Source organism: Equus caballus, chromosome 10 (assembly GCF_041296265.1).
Source record: "Equus caballus isolate H_3958 breed thoroughbred chromosome 10, TB-T2T, whole genome shotgun sequence".
NCBI classification, from domain to species: Eukaryota; Metazoa; Chordata; class Mammalia; order Perissodactyla; family Equidae; genus Equus; species Equus caballus.
Window position 1 is genome coordinate 59,907,588 of NC_091693.1, and position 21,562 is coordinate 59,929,149.

Below are 21,562 nucleotides of genomic sequence, written 5' to 3' on the forward strand. Positions count from 1 at the left end.
TTTGAGTCTAATATAGGCCAGTTCCTCTTTTGGTGTTTTACGTATCAATACATGGATGGTTTTGCCCTATTTTAGAGGAGAAGAAAGCAAAGCTGAAGCTAAAAGAGACGCAATGCTTTGCACAAAGTCATGTAGATCATAGATTTTTGAACTGAGATTTAAATCCAACACGCAGGCTATTTCTACTGTGATAGACTAAATCTCCCGAATTTACATTTGACTCATACAAATCTTGTGAGGTGAGTAAACCAAGGGTGGCTTTCTTTTCTTTATTCAGCTAAGGTTGGTATTAGTTTAGTCTGTATTTATATAAATAATTTTATGAGAATAATAGCAATTTAGAACTAGAAAAAATTTTAGAGATAATCTAATTTAGTAGTTCATAGTCATTTACCACTTCACATTCTTAATAACTATTGAGGATCTGTAAAAGTATTTGTAATGTGTTATATTTATCAATATTTACCATATTAGTAATAAAATCATAATTTAAAAATATTAATTCATTTAATAATAGCAATAATAAACCTATTATCTATTCACATAAATAACATATTTTAATAAAAAATGCCTATATATTCCAAAACAAAAAATTAGTGAGGGGGCCAGCCTGGCAGCATAGTGGTTGAGTTTGCATGCTCCTCTTCAGTGGCCTGGGGTTTGCAGGTTGGGATCCCAGGTACAGACCTACACACTGCTCATCAAGCTGTGCTGTGGCAGCATCCCACATATAAAGTGAGGAAGACTGGCACAGACGTGAGCTCAGGGGCAATCTTATGCAGCGAAGAAAAAAAATTAGCGGGAAGAGTGGCATTGTTTTACATTCTCATAAATCTCTTTAATATTTGGCTTAATGGGAGGTAGCTGGATTTTCATATCTGTTTCCTCACTTAATCTGCTGTAACATCACATGTCTTGTAACCTCTAAAATTGCACATGTGTGAGAGAATGAAAGTGAGAAATCCAAATAACCTCTTAGAATTGTGAAAATAGTTGGACCTCAGGGACGCTCCTCTGGGGTCTGTGCACTACACTGTGAGAACTGCTGATCTAGATAAGACTCTCCTTTAATAGACATGGAAACTAAAGTGTCCAGTGGATCTGTTACTGAGCTAAATAAAGTCTGATGATGGTTTAGGGAGGGGTTGATACTTTCCTACGAGGGTCTTAGAAATGATTAGGGTGGATACTAAGCTAGATCATAGAAATGCATGGAGCTGATTTTGAGGGGGATCTTTTCATTGTTTTGGGAGGAAGATTAGTCCTAAGCTAACATCCCCTGCCAATCTTCCTCTTTTTGTCTGAGCTAAGATCTGTGTCCATCTTCCTCTTTTTTATGTATGGAACGCCTGCCACAACATGGGTTGATAAACAGTGTGTAGGTCCACACTCGGGATCCAAACCAGTGAACCCTGGGCTGCCCACATGGAGCACACAAACTTAACCACTATGCTACCAGCCAGCTGAGGGGGATCTGTTTCTTACCTCCCTCCCAGTCCTACTAATGGCACAACAATTTATCCCCACCGCCCTACTAGAACTATCCTTGCCTGGGTCAGCAATGATCTTGTAGTTAAATTTAATAAACATTTTTTTGAAATATTTATTTGCTAATATTAGCAGCCCTTAACATGGCTGATCACTCCCCTCATTTTGAACCCCAATTGACTTGATCCTCCCATGACCTCATACTCTCTCCCCTTAGTTACCCAAGTGAGGAATCTGAGAAACTTCCCTCACTCAGCCCTCTCCCTTACCAAGTACTGTCAATCCTTTCTCAAAAATCTCTCTCTCGTCCATCCACTTCTTTCTCTCCCTACTGTCTTACCCTGAACACACATTTTACCCTTTCCTAAACTGCATTATTACAGCTGCCTTTCAACTCTTCCTTCCTCCAGTTTTAGCTCTTCTGATCTGTCCTCCATCCTGAGAATCTGAGGGATTCTTTTGAAATGCAGATTCCAAGTGGGCACTTTCCACCACCCTTAAGTTAAGGCTTCAACTCGAAAAGTAGAATACAAGGGCCTCTTAAGCAGTCCATGCCCTCTTCTCGCATTATGCTTGTCACCACTTCTTGCTGCTTAAGATTTTTTTGCCCACACTCTCTCGTCTCCAGGCTGGTATATAAACTGTTTTTTCTTCTATCCATTCCTTCTGTTCTTCCTCTTTTTATTTAGGTATGAACTTAGCTGTCACCTTTGGGATAATTTCCCTAAACATTCCCACTCTGAGTGAGATGACCCTGCTATATGCTTCCTCAACAATCTGTGCTTTCCTCACCAAAGATTATTTGCCACTTTTCATTTATAATTGCTTGCTGAATAACTTCCCTCCCCCTGTATATTTTTAGCATGGTGTGGGCAGGAACTTTGTCTATTTTATCTTTCATTGTATCCTCAATGTTTAGAACAATGCACGACTTATATATAGTAAGAATTTAATACACATTTGTTTGGTGCATGAGTAAATTAATGCTGTCTTTTTTTCCTCTCTCTTATTCCTATGTCAGTTGTACCTGTGATTTTCTGATGCACTTTTCCCAATGAAGTTGAGAATCATTCTTTGAATTATTTTATTGTCTTGCGCTACTAGTTCATATAATATAGTTATTATCCTATAATATCGCTATCCCAAAGTGGTTCAAAGAGTGGCTCTCATATGACACTTACCTGAAACCAGACCTGTCTTTGGAAATTAGCCTCATTCTTTGATGACCAGGAAAACCACATGGTAGGAAGATCACTAAAAATAAACATACATACATGAGTTCTAATCCCCTGGAGATTCTAATTTGGTTGTTTATGTTGTAACCAGCTTTGCAGACTACTGCCATACCTTCCAAAGTGTGGGACCCACTGCCTTACTGTAATTATACTCTGGTTTATTTATAAAAAGTAGTTAAACAATGTTACTACCCTTTAAAAATTTATTCTAATTTAGTTGCAGAGCGCTCCCATGTGCAAAGAAATGCATAGTCTTTTATACATGTTTTGTAGGATTTTATAAACTCAATGTTAAACTTTGCTACAATTAAGCATGCGTTATAAGTTTAAATATTTATTTTCACCTTTGTACAGCTCATTGCTAGTATCTGTACTCATTATATACATGTTAATTCCCTAGACTGAATTGTATTATGTTTAATAGGTACATTTAATATCAATTAATTATGTAGTATTTATTTTATTATAGTTAGTGAATATTTAAATTTATAAAACAAAATGGGATAATAGCATTATACTGTGTAATTTATGTAACCATTATTCATAGAATTTTAAATAGCAAAATTCTAAAATAACTTACAATAAAGTAAATTTTATGGGACAATATTTTTAAAGCCAAAGATACTAGGTATATTTGCTAATGTAAATATTTTTTAAGTTGTATGTCGTATTTGAGGATGAAAGTACTGAAAATTAGTCATGTTGTTACTTTTATTGTTAACTGTGTTGTAATATGTTAAAGTCTATATACCATTATATGTATGAGAATCTATTATTTATTTAGAAATTGAATGAAAAAATTCTAGAATTAGATTTTATTTTTTAGATCTCATATGCTATTTTTAATAAACAGTGGATTTTTATTCATAATAAGGTACATTTTTATTCCTGTTTCCAAATAAAGTAACATACATTTATGCATAGAGAGAGAAAGAGATAAGTTCCAGATTAGTTATTACAAATATTTTCCTTTATTATTGTTTGTCATGCTAATATTTATGAAGGTAGTTTTTCATAGAAGATAGAAATAGAGAGATGAGATGAAAAAATAGAGAGCTAAGAAGGAAGAACAGGAAGAGGAGAAAGGGAAATTGCTTAATTTGGTCCAAGCTAAAATAGAATTGGATGGTCCTGTTTTTCTTATCAAACTCTTATATACTGGGTCTTTTTTATCACTTCTTAAAGGGGTTTCATTACTTGAAGTTTGTATAAAGGAATAAGTTCAATGATTTGTCTCTGTTATTTTAAAATGCATAACAGTTCTGTGACCTATTGAAAATTTATCTATTAATTTGACATATTCTTGAAATATGTAATCAGGAGCTACTTCTTTAGGGAAATGCTTGTTTTAGTAATGTCTGTGGTGATATTTATTTCTGAAGTTAATATTATACCTAGAAAACAATACGAAAGGAATTTAGTTTTATTTCTTAAAGTAATTTAGTGATGGTTCAGGTTACTTAAAGTCTATTTTATTAAGGGAAGTTATTTCACTCTTACATATACACCAAATTACTAGACAATCACTTGTAAACAAAACCAAAAAAAAATAAGTAGCCAGAGTTTCTAACAATAGAGAATAATTACATAAATTATGTCTATCATAAAACATAGTGTTAATTAGGGACAAACTAGAACAATAATCACTGACTTACAATGACCTATATGACATAGTTACAAAACAACTACTAATGTAAAATACAAGGCAAAACAAAACCATCTATGTACGTGGACATGCACAGAAAGTACGGAAGAATCATATTTCAAGACATCAACAGTGACAACCCACTGGGAGTAGAATTAGGGTACAGAGGGAGACTATTTTACTCTATATTCTTTTATATGTTTAAATTATTTACATTAACTTACAGTCATGTATATCTTTTACAATTTGAAAAACATAGAATTTGAAAAGTGATTATTTTCACAAAATAATGGGATCTGCAGTTCTAAAATGGGAATTTCAATGGTCACATCATGAAATACATATATACGTGGTTAAGAAAATTGGACATTGTAATTAGTATGTTTTGTGATTCTATGACCCACTCTGTTTGTTCTCTAATATTCCTTATTTTTCCCTTTTTCATTAAAGGTCTCATTCGCCTACAGGAGCTCATCAAAGCTCCATCAAGGTACAATCTTCGACTTAAAATCCGTCAACTACCTGCTGATACAAAGGATGCAAAACCTTTACTAAAAGAAATGAAAAGAGGCAAGGAGTTCCATGTAATTTTTGACTGTAGCCATGAAATGGCAGCAGGCATTTTGAAACAGGTAATCTTCAAATTACTTAAATTGTTGGTTTCTTTATTAAATTTGCATTTAAAGTATGCTCTTTTGTTTTTGAAATCAAAGTGTTATTGTTACACAGTCAGTTAAAAAAAAGCCAGAGAAGTCACCTTGAAATAATTTTCTAATGAAAAGTCTGATAATCACTTTTAATTAATTGTCTTAAAAGTAGTGTAAATATTGATGATCTTTAAAATGATTATTTGAAGTTCTGAGGTTATTTTCAAATGGCTACAATGCTGTTTGTTAATGTGAATATTAATTAATGAGATAGATATTTCTGTTTTGTACTGAAATAGAGGAATAAACTAAGAGTCAACGCAGCCATTACAATCAACCAGTAGGAGAAACTGGGAAAAGATTTGCTATTTAGCTGGCATCCACTGTGAAGTGCCGTACACATTTAACCTCATTTAATCATCACCACAAGCAAATGAAGTAGGGACTACTTCACTTTACAGATGAAGAAATTGAGTCTCAGAAAGATTAAGTAACTTGGCTAATGTCCAGCGCCAAGGAAATAGCAGAGGGATTCGTATCCCACCTAGTGGTGTTAAGAAGTATTCATTCCAGAATAAAGTATTGCCTACCTAAAAAATACTACTAAATCAGTCAAAATGAAACAACTCACAGCAGTGAAACCTCTTAATATTACTTCAACACTATTCAGACCTATCAGCACACTGGAAAACAGCAATTATTATTAGCTCATATCTTACAGATGAAGGAACTGATATTGGAAGTTAAACAGCTAGTACAAGGACTTACACTTACCATGTAGTAGAGCCTGGATTTGAACACAAGTCTTTGGTCTTCTTTTTTTAAGCTCTTTATACACACTGGCTGACACCACAGTGGCCTGGGCTTCATCAACTTTCTTGAAACCTCTCATGCATAGGATAAAATATCTTTATAGAAAGTTATACAGATTCAGCGGTCAAATTATATCCCATAAAATATAACTACCATCAGTAAATGCCTGTTACAACATGGTTAGTTTATTAAACAGATGTTTGTCCAATCTTCCAATATGAATGTTGGTTTCACTACATTAAAATATTTAATTGGATTTGGAAAATTGCTCTAGTATTATATTTGGGCAATAAAGCATATGAAGGTTTTGTGTTTTTTTAGTAATGAATAAAATGATGCAATAAAGTAAGCGCTGAAATCTAGAGCAAGGATTTGTTTTCCATATAATATCCAAACAATTCTTCATCACCTTTAGAATGCACAAACCTGGAAAGGAGACTTTCCTTTATGCCTGGAGTGACTACCACTCTACTGTTAGTCAGGGATGAGCTTGGTGGCCTTAAGTATGCAAATGACCAGATGTCTCCTCTCTAGAGTAACTAACTGACTTATTTTGCTATCTGAAAGGTGAGAGTACCCATCACTGTTTTTTTTAAGGAAGATTAGCCCTGAGCTAACATCTGTGCCCATCTTCCTCTATTTTATATGTGAGATGCCTGCCACAGCATGGCTTGATGAGTGGTGCGTAGGTCTGTGGCCTGGATGTGAACCGGCAAACTCCAGGCCACTGAAGCAAAGCGAGTGAACTTAACCACTGTACCACCAGGCAGGCCCCCTCAACACTTTTTTTTTTTTGAGGAAGATTAGACCTAAGCTAACATCCACCGCCAATCCTCCTCTCTTTTCTCAGGAAGACTGGCCCTGAGCTAACATCTGTGCCCATCTTCCTCTGCTTTATCTGTGGGATGCCTGCCACAGCATGGCTTGCCAAGCAGTATGTAGGTCCACACCCGGGATCCAAAGCAGCGAACTGTGGACCACCAAAACAGAATGTGTGAAGTTAACCTCTGCACCACCAGGCCGGCGCCCCCCCATCACTTTTAATACTAGAATCCATTCTGCCTTCTATGTGATATATCCATTATTTTATACTTGTTTTCCTATGTGTAACCTGTTCTGTTTGCAAAATTAAAACAGAACTGATAGTAATTAAAATATATACAACAGAAACATTTGCATAATTTTAAGAAGATTAGTAAATGAAAAATGAGAGCAAAGGTAAAATGAGAATATGGCAGTTAAAGTGAAGTCGGAGTAACGTTATTACAGAGAATGCATGTTTTTAGATCCCATAATGCTGGCAGACCACTTAGATGGTGATTTTTTTTTTAACTTACCTGGTCCTAGAGAGAATTTTTCTCACATTTGTAACTCAGTTATTTTAGAAACTAATTCAAGAAAAAAGCAAATAGCTTTCTTCTAATAAATGCCACAGTATATTTAATAGCACTCTATTTATGACTTATGAAATTTTTCTGAGATTCCCCAACATTGGCTAGTGATGGAACTCCAAAGAAGTGGCATAGGGGTTGGAGAACAGGCACAGAGGGCTTTCGGTGAGTCTGGCTTAATCCAAGAAGAAGTATTAGGAGTATCCAGAAAAAGGGATGAATTTCTCAGGTTCGTCTCATTTGTTTGTTTAATTTATTTATCTAAACTAACTGAGCTTTTACTAAATATTAACCAACAGGGAATTAGAAGTTTTCCTGCCTGAAAGCTTTAAAAGTGAGTGGAGCTTGGGGCTGGCTAGACATCCTGAAGGCAAATGGAGGGCACTAACTGACATACACTCCTTAACAGCAAAAGAGTCTACCTTTAGCCAAATTTGTCAAAGAGAATCCCCTATGGCAGGGCCAAGATGCTTTGCAGTAAAACCTTACAAGGATGTTCTATCACAGAGAAAAAAAATAGTAATCAAGAACTTGAAAGTATAGATCAGAGAGTATGAAATCAAAATTTTTAGCCTGGAAGAATGTAAAAGCGGATGCAAATAAACTCCTACCGCAGCAAGAAGTAAAATTAAATTAAATTCTAAGAAATATGTATGGACTCAGCTGTTAACTTTGGACAATTTAACTTCTGGATGTTACCTGAAGGATAAACTGCTTGCAAATTATATGCCTAGATAGCTGCATGTGTTTATTTGTCATACAACATTTATTAACACAACACCAGTTAAATGTTGGATATTTCTAGTAATATTTTGATTCTGGAAAAATTAATCTGTGAATTTCTTTCCAGGAAGGATAACATGGCACAATCAATTTTCTATTGTGGTCACTCATATTAGTTATACATAAGATATTAATTTCATTCTCTTTAATGTCTTTTGAAGTGTGCATATAATTCACTCAAAAGCAGTAGCAAGATATAAATACTTTCATTAAAAGAAGGTCCAGAACAAGTTTTTTTTTTTTAATCCCACTGGAAATTAATTTATCTTTCAAGAGAGTATTCCTGTTGTTCATTTTTGTTAATGTTACAGTGTAGGTATTCCATTGAAAATAATTAACCTTTTCTATTTAGATCCTACATCACAGTCCATAACTGATTGTTTTCAGAATCAAAGGCTGAGGGAAGGGCAATGAAAGGCACAAACAGTCCTCAGTTATCCCTTACAGATTTCTTCTCAAGGTGATGAAAAAACCTGTGGCTGGTGCAGAATACCTATGTCAGAAGCGAACTGCCCTCCCCACAACCATCTGCTTAACCACCTCCCACTCCTGTCTCCAAAACAGATTTCCAGTACTGGCCTGAAGTGCCCAGGTTTTCAAATTATCAAGCAGGAAACAGGCAAAAATTTTAGAATGTTTAGATCCTAAAATGGATCTATATCTTTGGGAATATAAAATATATCATTTTATAGAATAGTATAGATTATACTCCATATCCAAAGTCCAAGTGTCAGAGACCTGGGGTTCACTCACTGTCTCAATTTGTTGGCCAATTTATTCATTCTTATTATGTCCTAATTTCCTCACTTGTAAAATAAGTATAATAATAGGACCTACCTCATAGGGTTTTTAATAAGACTTAAATTGATTAAAATATGCAATATGCTTAGAATAGCACCTAACATTTCAGGCATTATGTGTTATTTATAGTTATACATCTGAATCACTATTTCTTTCAATTATTTTTATTTATATTTCTACACCTATTGAGTTGATAAAGTAAAAACTATTGGCAAGGATAATACTGAGCTGTCACTGAGTAGTTCTGGAGTTGGGAAATTTTTGGAACATAACCATCAGGAACAATGAAGAGCTTCTACAAAGATAATCTTTTAAATGTTTATTTAATAAGAGAAATTTTCTCCTATTTTGCGTAAGATGCCATCTTCATCAGAGTGTTACTGGCTCATATAATCTATCCATTCAGGAAATATTATTTAGTAATTTGGTTCCTAAGGGTTCTGTACCCAATTCCACAGTGTGTCTGTGGCGGGGTGGGGGTGGGGGGTGGGGGAATGGGGGCCAGGTTCACCACACCAACAAGCAATGCTCTAACACTAGCTGAGTGTCCTACAGTTCAACTCACTGACACTATTTACCCAGCGATAGCATCAGATCCCACAGATTAGGGGCTCAGTCCTTCGAGACTCTCTCCCCTCCCCTCACACCCCACTTCAGATGCCAACGGCAAATCCAAGTTATCACCTGGGTTTCTGAACTGCTGGCTAGAGATTGGAGTTTCCCAGGACCCCCTCCTTAGGTTTGATTAATTCCCTAGAGAGGCTCACAAAATTCAGAGAAACATTTTACCTACTAGGTTGCCAGTTTATTATGAAAGGATATAACTCAGGAACAGCCAAATGGAAGAGATGCATGCAGCAAGGTATGCAGAGAGGGCAAAGAGCTACCATGCCCTCTCTGAGCATGCCTTTCTCCCCACATCTCCACATGTTCACCAACCAGGAAGCTCTCTGAAGCCTCACCTTTTGGGTTTTTATGGAGGCTTTATTGTATAGGCATGACTGATTAAATCATTGGCCAGTGAACTCACTCTCCAGCCTCTCTCCCCACCCAGGAGGTCGGGGGGTGGAGCTGAAAGTTCCAACTCTCTAATCACATGGTTTGCTCCCCTGGTAACCAGCCACCCTTCCCCCATCTTAGGGGATTTCCAAGTTACCTCATTAACAGAAACTCAGTTGTGGTGGAAAGGGGCTTGTTAGGAGTAACAAGACTTCCATTTCACCGTTACGGCTCTGAAGCAATTTCATGAACTGAGGACAAGAGACCAAATATTACAACAAAAGATGCTCCTGTTGCTCTTATCAGCTCAGGAAATTCCAAGGGCTTTGGGAATTCTGTGCCGGAAACGGATTAAGACCAAACATATGTTTCTTCCCAAATTCCTTTCCTCTGCTCAATTTCTTGATTCCACCTTTCATTAGCAAATGTTTCTCCCTTTATAAAAAAGACATTTTATAGGTTCCAAAATTTTTCACAAACATCTAACCTGTCTTAACTGAGCAGCTCATGTTGTAGAAATACAAGTTTTATTCTGGCTAATTAGTTAATACCTACTTATGAGCATAGAATACACAGGGTGTAGCTGGAGCAGCTACTTACTAAATGTGTTTGTGTAGATGGTAGTTTGTGGATGAGTATTAGGTGCACCTGAGAATCCTTGTTTCCTACTAAGAGCTCTTCATTCGGCTAAAAGATGCATCATTTTTCAATTATCATCACCAACTACTGTTCATTGATAAACAGCTATTTCAAAAGCATTCTCTATTTTCATAGGAGAAACTGGCACTTCTTCTGACTGGAAGTTGCAATCCAAAAGTCCTTGTTTTGAGAGGAATAGTCTCAAATTGACGAGAACTGTAGAAGTGTGAAAGAAAACAGTAATTTGTAATTGGTCTACTAATAAAAATAAAATGTATTTCTTTAACTGTGTAGTGGTGATTTACATTTGCTTCGTCAGTATTAAGAAAACATCTCACTTTAGCTAAAAAAAATTCCTTTTGATATTCTACTTTGCAACACTTTTTTCCTAATTGAGAATACTATTCATCAAAATAAAATGGTGTTCCTCGTTAGGGTATTTGTAGTGGAGACATTATAAATATAATTAACTAAGATTGCTAATTTCAGATTTTGCATAAGATTTAATGCCTCCTTTAATATATAAAGCCATAAGTTTCACAATTCAAACATTCCACTGACAGCTTTTCTGTCAAGAGAATTGGTTTGGAAATCCCTTTAGTAGCCACTAATCTTCTTTAACTATGGGGAAAAGATTTAGTTTCACCCAGTTTTAATGTAACCCAAATATTATTGGCTGATTCTTCATTACAATCTACTATTTTGTTCTCATTTGTTGATATAATGTATTTCATATAATGTACTTCATATAATGTGTGCTTTCAATATTAATATTTTTATATTTATTTATTTTTATTTTTTACTTCTTAGGCATTAGCTATGGGAATGATGACAGAATATTATCATTATATCTTTACCACTCTGGTAAGTAATTTATTAAAATATAAAGATAATACTCTAAATTTTATTATTGTGACTTTTTGGAATGACAAATTTTTTTGAGTGACAAGAAGCAATATAATGACTGTCACTTTTGTAATTATACTTTATTTTATTTTGATAAAACGCAGGAGGAATTATCGTCATGGAGAACTAATAATTCTTGGTGGGAAGCTGATGATTTTGAAATAATATCATTTCAGATATCAATTCAAAATATTATGTCTTATTTTATATTGCTTTAGAGGACTTTCAGAGCATAACAGATTTTAAAATTAGTTTTCTGAGAAATCAATGTTTTAGAAAAGCACAAATTCTTATGTTGTTCTCTTGGGTCTATTCACTATATGAAAATCAGGTTTATTGAAGCTGCTCTTTTAGTAGATTAAATTTTCTATCCTGTTTTTGCCTATGTTTAGTTGATTTTTTAAAAGTCAATATGCTTTAATTTGCAATTAGCAAATTGAATGTCACCTTTATCTTTTGTCTTTGAATACCCATCACACAGTTTTTCTTTAATATGAATGAAAATCTGACTTCACCTTTTTATCAAACCTACTTACTCTTAGCTCTATTTCTTTCTCAATACATTATCTTGATTTTCCTTCCTCTGTGAAATAGCTGTCTGTCTCTGTAACTAATTCTTTCCTGCTCTAGGGGAGGAAGAACCACTCCTCTAGCCTCTAGGTTATTCGGGCTGGTCTAAGAATTAAATTAATGTGAGACAGCATAACAGGAAAAAATTAAACAACGTTTAATAACATGTAAAAATGGGGGAAACTCAGGAAAACTGACTAACTCACCAAAATGGCCAAAGCCACCACCTTAAATACCATCTTTAGCTAAAGACAAAGGAGGACGTTGGGAGTGGTAGTTTGGGACTTCAGAGAGGAGGAAGGTCATTCACATGGAGACGGAAAATGTTTGCCATACATGCAGAAACAGTGGAATATGGGGAAGACTTTGCGTAGGTGGGCCTTGCTAGGTTCCTTCATGTCTACCACACCTGGTTCATATTGTACTATAGTTATCTTATGGTATTAGCTCCTTCCTGGGACAGGCCTATCTTAAATTCTTTTAGGCAGTTAGGGAGAAGGGTAAAGTTTCTTTCTGAGTCTTTTGTTCTTAAAAATAATCAAGCCAAAGAGACACATTTTGGCATGGCAAATTCCGATCCCCCACACTACCTATCCCCAAAATATGAGAGTATCTCCAAGTTTTGGCCTCCGTCCTATTTTCTTTGTTTCTCTTTTATTATTTCCTTCAGAACTGGTATGTGTTTAGAGCTTCAATTTTTACCTTTCTTCAAATGAGATCTAAATGCCCGTCTGTAATATTCCTGAATTGTTGTGTATTGGTACATTACAGAACAATTCTAATTGTGTGGCATTAAGATAACTTCAAATTATTTAAACCTTAATGTATTGTCCTCTGAATGTATAGACCCCTCTTCTGATTTCCTTCAAAATTTCCATTGTCTCTGACTCCTGTGTCACCAAGAAATACTAATGACTTTTCCTCCATAGTGTCTCTAGCATGCATCTTCTCCAAAAGTCTTCCAATTGGTCTCCTTGCTTTTAGGAGTCTTGAAGCTACTAGATCAAATTACTAAAATTTAGTTGATCATAATAGCTTCCTGTAATAACAACTTTCCTCCAGTTGAGATTTTTCATGCAGTAGGTTGTATTTTACTGGTAAATATTAAGGTCAGCTCTGCTGTATCTCTATGTCACTTCCCACCAGGCAACATTTTGTGGCCTGTAAGAAACTTAGTGATAGGCTAGTGGAGAGGGAGTGGAAGCCTTCACTCGTGACTAAATTATATTTCAATGCTGTTGCAACTCAATTCTACCATAATCACAAGATTTTAGGGAAATCAAAAGTATCTCTTAATAAGAGAAAAAAATAAAAAAAACAATTGAGGATATATAGAACTCACTAGCCTGTAATTGAAGGCCTTTTTTAGTTTGATTCCAACCTAATTTTTTATGTTTTCTAATTTTTGTGTCTCTACTGACACTTTGAATGGTCTCCTTTTTCCTTTTGGCTGTCAAAATCCTGGCCATTCTTTAATGGAAGCTCAGATCCCATCTGCTTTATGAAGTTGTTCCTAATTTTAAAAATTAAAAGGCATCTTTCTTGCTTCTGATACCTTGCACTTATCATATCTACTCTTTTACCTCTTAGCGTGTGTTGCAATAGATTATTTATTTACCTCTTGGAGATATATATATATCTCCTTGGCTAGATCGCAAATGTCAAAAAATAAAAATCTAAAGATCCCTTATATGTTTCACAGAACAGAGCACATCTCAGACCGACATCAACTGCTCTCACTGAATTATATTCCTGTTATCTAGCCTGTGTAGTTGTATGAGTCCAAGACAAGCTGTGCACAGGAACAATGGCATTAATCTTTCCCTGGTTCTCATTGTTGTCTGTAAGATCTGAGGACTAGCCAATGCCAGCTCCAAAGTGGGCAAAAGTCCCACATGCTGTATGTTCTCATAGTGACCTCTAACTCCTCTGACAACGTTGGCCTCCTATCTCTTGGGAAAACCAAAGAGCAAAGCCAGAGCCTTCACTGTATACAGACTGGAAGGGGCAATCAAAATCTAAAGAGCTCCTTATGGTGAAGTTGCTGGATAAGGTATAGGACAAAGGAACTGCAAAAGTTCTGCAACCAAAAAGGCTAGTCTTGTTAACTTTTTTCCTCAGCTTTGATATAATTTTCATTGATTAGAGGTCATATTTCATGACCTATTTCTTTAAAAGAAAAAAAGACAACAGAAAATAAAAAAAAATTTCAATAACCAGTCAAGGAAGCTGAGCTTAGAAAAACACTATAGTCAATGAAAAGTATAATATTAATGCATAACATTTGAGGGCAAGCTATTCTTAACATGGAGAAGAAAGCTTATGCAAATCTTAAAGATATGTTACACAAAAGCCTGTTGTTCCATTGGTGGAATTAGAATATGATATATATGTACATGTTTATGTAGAATATATAAATTTGCATTGGCAAAGCATAAGAATAGTCTGTTTGAATCTTGGTGATTTGTGATACATAACATCACTTGAGACACAATGGTGTTAACTATTCTAAGGGAAGCAAGAATAAGTGACTATTTCAATTATACATGTCTGTGAATATACTCGATTGATAATAACACGAAGAAACTTGTCTTTCAGGACCTCTTTGCTCTTGATGTAGAACCCTACCGCTACAGTGGCGTTAACATGACGGGGTTCAGAATATTAAATACAGAAAATACACAAGTCTCCTCCATCATTGAAAAGTGGTCAATGGAAAGGTTGCAGGCACCTCCGAAACCCGATTCAGGTTTGCTGGATGGATTTATGACGGTATGAATACTCACTTAAAGATTGTTTTGCATGTTTCTAAGTAATATTACATAAGTTGTTAAATCCTCTGGATCCAAACTTTGGTTTAATTGTTGATTTTAAAGGCATGATAACAGAGCTACTATTGCATATAATTCTATTAACGATGTTCTAAATCAATTTTATATGGCAAATTTACACTTTTATCCAAGTATCTAAAAAAGCATTACAACTATCATTAGTATACTATAATGTAGGGATTTCTGTAAAATTAATTAGTACCATATATATAGGATAAATTGGAGGCTGAAAAGAAGACCTTAACCTGATAGTTATCCTTCAGGTCTTAACTACCAATATGTGATTACTTTTCATCATGTTGGTTTCTGATATTGGTTGCATGGATGACATACATCACACAAAAATCTTCCTTGAGCTTATTCACTTTTTAAGGCTCAAGAGTAACCAATAATCATTTTCAAGTCCTAGTTTAAACCTAGAAACTGGATTAATGCATAAACTGTAAAAGGGGTACATTCTTAAATAAATTTAGTTGTTTATACCAGTGCTGCCAATGAAAATCTAATGCAAGGCACATTTATAATTTAAAATTTTCTAATAGCTAGGTTAAAAAACATACACAAAAACTAGATAAAAATCAATGTTATTAGTTTATTTTATTTAACCCATTATATCAAAAATAGTATTATTTAAAAAGATAATTAATATAAAAATTACGACTGAGATATTTTGCGTTTTTTTCTACTAGGTCTTTGAAAGTTGGTGTGTGTTTGACATGGCACATGCTAATTCAGACTAGTCACATTTCAAATACTCAGTAGCCAAATGTAGCTACTGGCTACTTTATAGGACTGAGTACGTTTATACTATACTATTTAAACAAATTATGAATGCCTAATATATTTTCATTAAATCTATTTTCTATACTCCAAATTATTTCTATAATTTAGGAAATACCTCAGCACTTTGGCAATATTTACATTTCCTAAGTCATTATTACCTGCTTTTGATAAGTGTCAATCTAAATGGGGACTTTATAAGCTTAAACATCCTCTATTCTGATCTGTGGAAAAGCTTTTTTATTATGATTGTAATTTTTCCACTAATTGCTTCAATGGAGTTCAAAGGATATTTTTAATGTTGTAGCAAAATAATGGGAAAATTTAATTATTTTTTCCCTTAAAAGAAGATTTAGTGATACAAACTGAGTGTCTTAATAGAGATTCTGAAGAAATCATGGTTACCCTCAAGGCACCAATCTTCTGATGAAAAAAAAAGGCGTTTGTTTTCTTTTAGTGAGAAAAATAACCTACTAGAATTTGAAAATGTCTTATATCCACATAATTTATAAAGAAATATGAGGGGAATTTTACTCCTTTGCATAGAAAGAGATGGTTGACTAGTTCTGGTATTTTGGTCTTAACCTAAGATATATTTGAGAAACTTTACTGGGAAGAAAATTTCTAAATAAATTCAAAATAAAAATATTTTCCTGTAAAGTACATTTAGATTAAAGATAAAATAAAACATAGAAAAAAATTAGAAATATTATACTCTATTCCCACTTCGAAGATTTTGAATCAGACTTTGGGCACTTATTAAGACAATGTTATATTTGAAAATTAAAATGTATGCTATCCTTTAAATTGTCATTTTAGTCATGTATGTATTGCTTTCTAGTTCTCTTTACTGTTCTAAATTCAGGATGGATACCTTATTTGTTATTCAAAACCATTATTGAATGAATTTAGGAAAAGTAAATCAATAGGCATCATGACAGTCTTAATAATTATTGATATGTCCAAGGACTAGTGTGCCCCTTTATAAATCAGAATCACGAAAATTATCCGACTCTACTTGGGTACTCCGTATTTCTGTATGATTCCCTGAATGACTCTGCGTGTCATCCGCTGAAACAAAGTATGTTCTAACTTCTGGTAACTTATGGAGACTGTTGAAAGACAGATAAATACAAAAGAAGGTATATTAATTTCTTATCCAGGGAGGTAGGGGCTCTTGGAGATAATTAACCTTCAGAAGATAGAACAAAAAGGCAGCATGTTAGGAGGAATACAAATCTGAGTTCTTTCTTTCTAGCCATGAGTCCATTCCTCCTCAATTCTGCCCTTCTTCTGAACTGACAGGTGATTTAGTGGGAATGGATAAATGATAGACTGAAAGTGCACTGATAGGAAAATTAACCTATTTATTGAAATTTCTGGGCATTGTGTAGAGACCATGGATTTCGAAATTTTTAGAAGAATTTTTAATGCCAACATTCTTCTGTTTGGTATAGTCATAAAATGCTTTTCAAGTGGCATCTTAAATAAGAAAAAATTGGAAGTTTTCACATAGAAGAGATAATTGCCCCTTCATTTATATATTTTATTTGAGTTACTGAAAACTCTAAAGATTTCACCAGAAAGCTTACATGAGAACATTTTTTAAATGAATGGGCTAAAGATAAATTTACTTGTATGAGCACTTTTTGAATAGTATTTCTTATCTAAAAATTTGTACCAGCTATTTATTTTATTATATTTATAAATATATCATGGAACATAAAATATTTTGGAAGCAAACATGAAGTCTGCCATAAACATAAAAATTTCTTTCAAAATGGATGCAGATTGATTATTTTTTTACAATTTCCATTTTGGAAAATTGATAATATCTTTTAAAATCTTTTTGTTATATAACATTATATAATGACGTACAAGATTATATGTGAAATATTTTTTATCATATACCATTAATTTTAATTATAAAATCGTGCACTATTATTATAAAAATGAAATGAATATGAAATCTTTATTAAAATTTTGGTATATTTATGCCTTGTGTGAATATTCTTTTTCTTTTCCATGTAAGATTATGTTGTAAGCGTTTTCCCAGTCATTAAATGTTTGGGAAAAGAAATTAATAGGCTATTTACACCATGAATGAAGGCAGGAAATTGAGAGGATTCTAGTTAGAAAAGAAAAGAATTATAGCCTGGCATTGTGGCATTGGCAACATTCCCTTCAGTCAATCATGAGATCTCAGTGTTTATATATCTCTTGTTCTTTTTTCTCCCCGTGGTCCCATAAAGAAATGGGATTATCAGCAAAGTCCCTAGTGCTTGGAGCAAGGCCTATTATTATCAGCATCATAGTCATTTGTCACTATGTAAGATCAGAGTGCTTAGACTTTCATATTCTTTCTTCATATTTGAGCTATAAAAGGAAACAATGAATTGAATTCATAAGAATTTTTCTGGTTGAGTTAGCACCTTAATTGGCCCCTAAGTTAAGTGTTTATCAGTGAAATGGCTATTGAATACAAGACTATTTCTCCTGTAGCTGTAGTTTCTTCTTCTATGGGCTAGGATCATCACATTAAAGATATTGATGTTGGTAGCTCAGTCAAATTTTTACCTTCATTTGGTATAAACCCAACCAGGGAACCAAGTCGCATATTACACCCAAGGCTGATCTAGTCAAGGAGGAAGGGAAGAAACGAAGTCCAACCCTCTTCCTTCACACAAAAGTCTTGACGTCACCTTTCTCGCACTCTCTCCCATATCCACACACATCCGGTTAGTGTGCTCTGAACTCCTCTCTAGACATGCGCTCTTATTACCAATCCCATTCTCTACTGTGCATTCCCTATTAAGTAGTCACATATTTCCATGCTCCTGGTGAGCACGCCCCTTCACTTAACATTGTCACTGTCCTTCACTGCATGATCAGATGACATTTCTCCCAGTCTTCTGACCAGTCACCTGCCTTCCCCAAGCACAGTTACTATAGGACAGGAATTCACGGTTTTTGAATCTGTCAGAGCTTGATTATGGTTATATTTATTATTGATTTATTGATTTTTGCAGCAATCTCAATTCTAGAGAATAAAGTCAAGTACAAATACCTCAGGGTAAATTTTAAACAGTCTAGCTTTATCCTAGAAATCCTTCCCATAGACATAATGGGAGCAATGTCTAGGCATATTAATACTAATGTACCTGTAATCCATTCGGTAGTTTGAAAATACCATTTTTCTTATGTTGATATATAGTACCACACATATTTCTTGATAATGTAAATTTGCAACACAAGTCAATAATGACTGTCTTGGTTGCTCATATCGTTGGAGAACTACAGGGAGATTACTGTTTTGGAAATTTAAATTCTGGATACCAACTGTTCCCTCCATTTCCTTTCTCCTCTCTTCACATCCAACAGTCATCAAACACTGTCAAATCCACTGTGTCAATCTCTTTCTCAACTACAGTCTTTTCACCCTAGAGTTATGCCTTAGTTAATGCCCCAGTGGTCTCTCCCCTGGCTGTTGGAATAGTCTGTTCACTGAAGCCCCTCCCACTCCTAACATTGCTCTCTTACACTTACCTTCTTTCTAGTGTGATCTTATCAGAATATTGCTCATGACTCCTTGTCATTTACTCGATGAAACTTAAACTTATTTGCTAAACTGTCAAGGCCCTCCATGGTTGGGCTGCTACTACTTGTCCAGCCTCCTGTTTGCCTACTCCCTGCTCCACCAAGCCAAGCTCATGCACCTCCTCATTTCAGCACAGGATGTTTCTTGTCTGAACCACCTCCCCCTATTTGAATGCACGGCTTATTCCTGCTCATGTTCTAATTTTCAAGTCGTATGTTACCTTTTCTGTGATTTTACCTGAGTGCTCCTTCATTTATGCACTTTATGTTTAACCCCATGTTGAGATTTAGCTCTGGGTGTGAAACTCTGGTTTCCTAATAGATTGTATGCTCTTTCAAGGCCAGAACTTGGTTTTGTCATTCTTGAAGCCTGTGTACCTACTTCACTGCCTAGTGCAAAGTAGGTGCTCATAATGAGGGAGGGACTGCCTGATTGAACAAATGTGTGTGCTAATTTATTTTAATCCTATTGTGCCTATGTTCTAATCACTAAGTCCTCTCATTTCCCCAAATATATTCTGGAGAGCTTTTTTTATCTACCTCCATGCACTTTATTATCAAGATATCTAATTATTTAGAAAATGCAATTAGGCTAGTCTCAATTATTTGTTAGAAAAGTACTTTAAAAGGCAAAAGCTTAGAAATGCTTTTAAATAAATAGTAAAAGGTTAGTTAGTTAGAAGAGTAGTTCTCATTCTCTTTTACAAAGGAAGGGAGAATGTTTGAGAGGTGAATCATTGTGTGTTTAAGTTCCAATGTTCTCCTAACAATTATTTCTTAATAGCAATAGACCGCAGCTCAGAAATTTTACACTTTCTTTCATTTGGTTAACTGAACTTAAAGGATCAATATCTTGAATACACAATTCACACCAGGGAGTTAGCTCACATACTAAGTGGACACAGTGATTACTCTGTTACTGTACAAAGATTTACCTTTAGAAAAGTCAACGAAAATAGAACCAAGGAAAAATAAAGTATGACCAGGCAGGCTTTCATTTACTACTAGAACTACAAGCCTACCTTTGCTGCTGTCTGCTTGTCTTAATTAGCTGTAACTATTTTCTTTGATTCAGTTGAAACGACCATAAACATAAAACTTTGCCAGACAATGGATGAAACTAACTTGCCATTGTTTAATCAATAAAGGCCTTTTGAAAGAGTTGATTTTACCTCATATTCCACTAAAACCCAAAAGTATAAAAAGTAGCAAAATAATGAATGAATTATCCTTCTTTGACCAATTTTAATTGTGTGTAATGTTGTACACAACACTCAGGATTTGATACCAGGCATTCAGGATTTGGCGATGAAGACAATACCTCTATTTCCTGCCATAACTTAGGGAATTGACAAAGTTAGAAGACAGTGAATATCTTACTGATCACATCTCAGATCTTTGTTGGTACAGAAAATCATATTCAAACTTTGATTATTGACTCCTTTTCAATTTTGTACTTGATTGATGTAGTTTCCCAAGTCTTCCTTCAAATTCCTGTTAAAATTCCTTGTTTTCTATGCTATTTTGTGATAGAAAGAGACAAACATATATTCACCAGGGGTTTTACATAACTTCTTAGTATTTTGCTGAAAAATATGTAACATTTCACAAAATTTATTACCCTAACTCTATTTTTATTCTTGTCTTTACCACAGAAGAAATATTTTGGGATCTATATTATAATCAAATATGGAAGAAATATTTGTATAAAATATTTCAGAGTATGTAATGAAGTCATAAGAACAACATTCATTACATTTGTTTATGATTGATTTAATAGTAAAATGATGTGGAGTATGTGGCATGAATAACAGAATGGCACTATATTTCTTAACTTTTTATACCTATTAATCTTCCATGATGTACTAAGCTGCAAGTTAAATCTGAATGTAAATAATTGAGCTGACCTAACAACTTCGACTGTTTCATTAACATAGAGTATTCCATCTAATTGCCTTTGCTCATTGGCAGATTAAATAATCAGCATTTATTTAAAGCTGATAAAGAGAGAGAATTTCTATTTTAAGTAATTGTTCCTTACATGAAAAATGGCAGTTGCCACGAAGCATTTCCTTCATACTCATGTTATTTTTTAGGGCAATTTTTAAACTTTTCAGTTGGAAAAAGTAAGATTGAATCAAGAGAATTTCTGCCTGAAGAACAAAATTTATCTTCAAAGCATTGATCTAAGATCATGCAATGCAAACTTGTAAAGAATAAATACATTTCTGCTCACAATTTTCCTCAGTTTCTTCTTTTATATTTAATATCTATATAGTTACATATGGATATAACCAATCACAGATGGTATGAGGAAAACTAGCTAAGCAGAAATTTGTGGTATTCAGGAAGGATCGTCTCTCAGGGTACAGTCAATGACAAGCACACCTAGAGAAGGTGATGGCCAATGCCCTGACAAGAGGGCAAAGTCCAACAT

General features: G+C 34.4%; 1 protein-coding gene across 7 annotated transcripts in view; it reads left to right on the forward strand.

The window, feature by feature from the left end:
• Positions 1–21,562, forward strand: part of GRIK2 (glutamate ionotropic receptor kainate type subunit 2) — a 632,322-nt gene that overhangs the window by 261,614 nt on the left and 349,146 nt on the right. For all 7 annotated transcript variants that reach the window (XR_011422112.1, XR_011422111.1, XM_001503914.7 and 4 more), the window contains exons 5-7: positions 4,819–5,000; positions 11,252–11,305; positions 14,516–14,689. Coding sequence is in view for 5 of the 7 variants with exons in the window: in XM_001503914.7 (XP_001503964.1) it covers positions 4,819–5,000; positions 11,252–11,305; positions 14,516–14,689 (410 nt within the window). In the remaining 2 variants the exon portion in view is untranslated. The remainder of the gene's footprint in view (positions 1–4,818; positions 5,001–11,251; positions 11,306–14,515; positions 14,690–21,562) is intronic.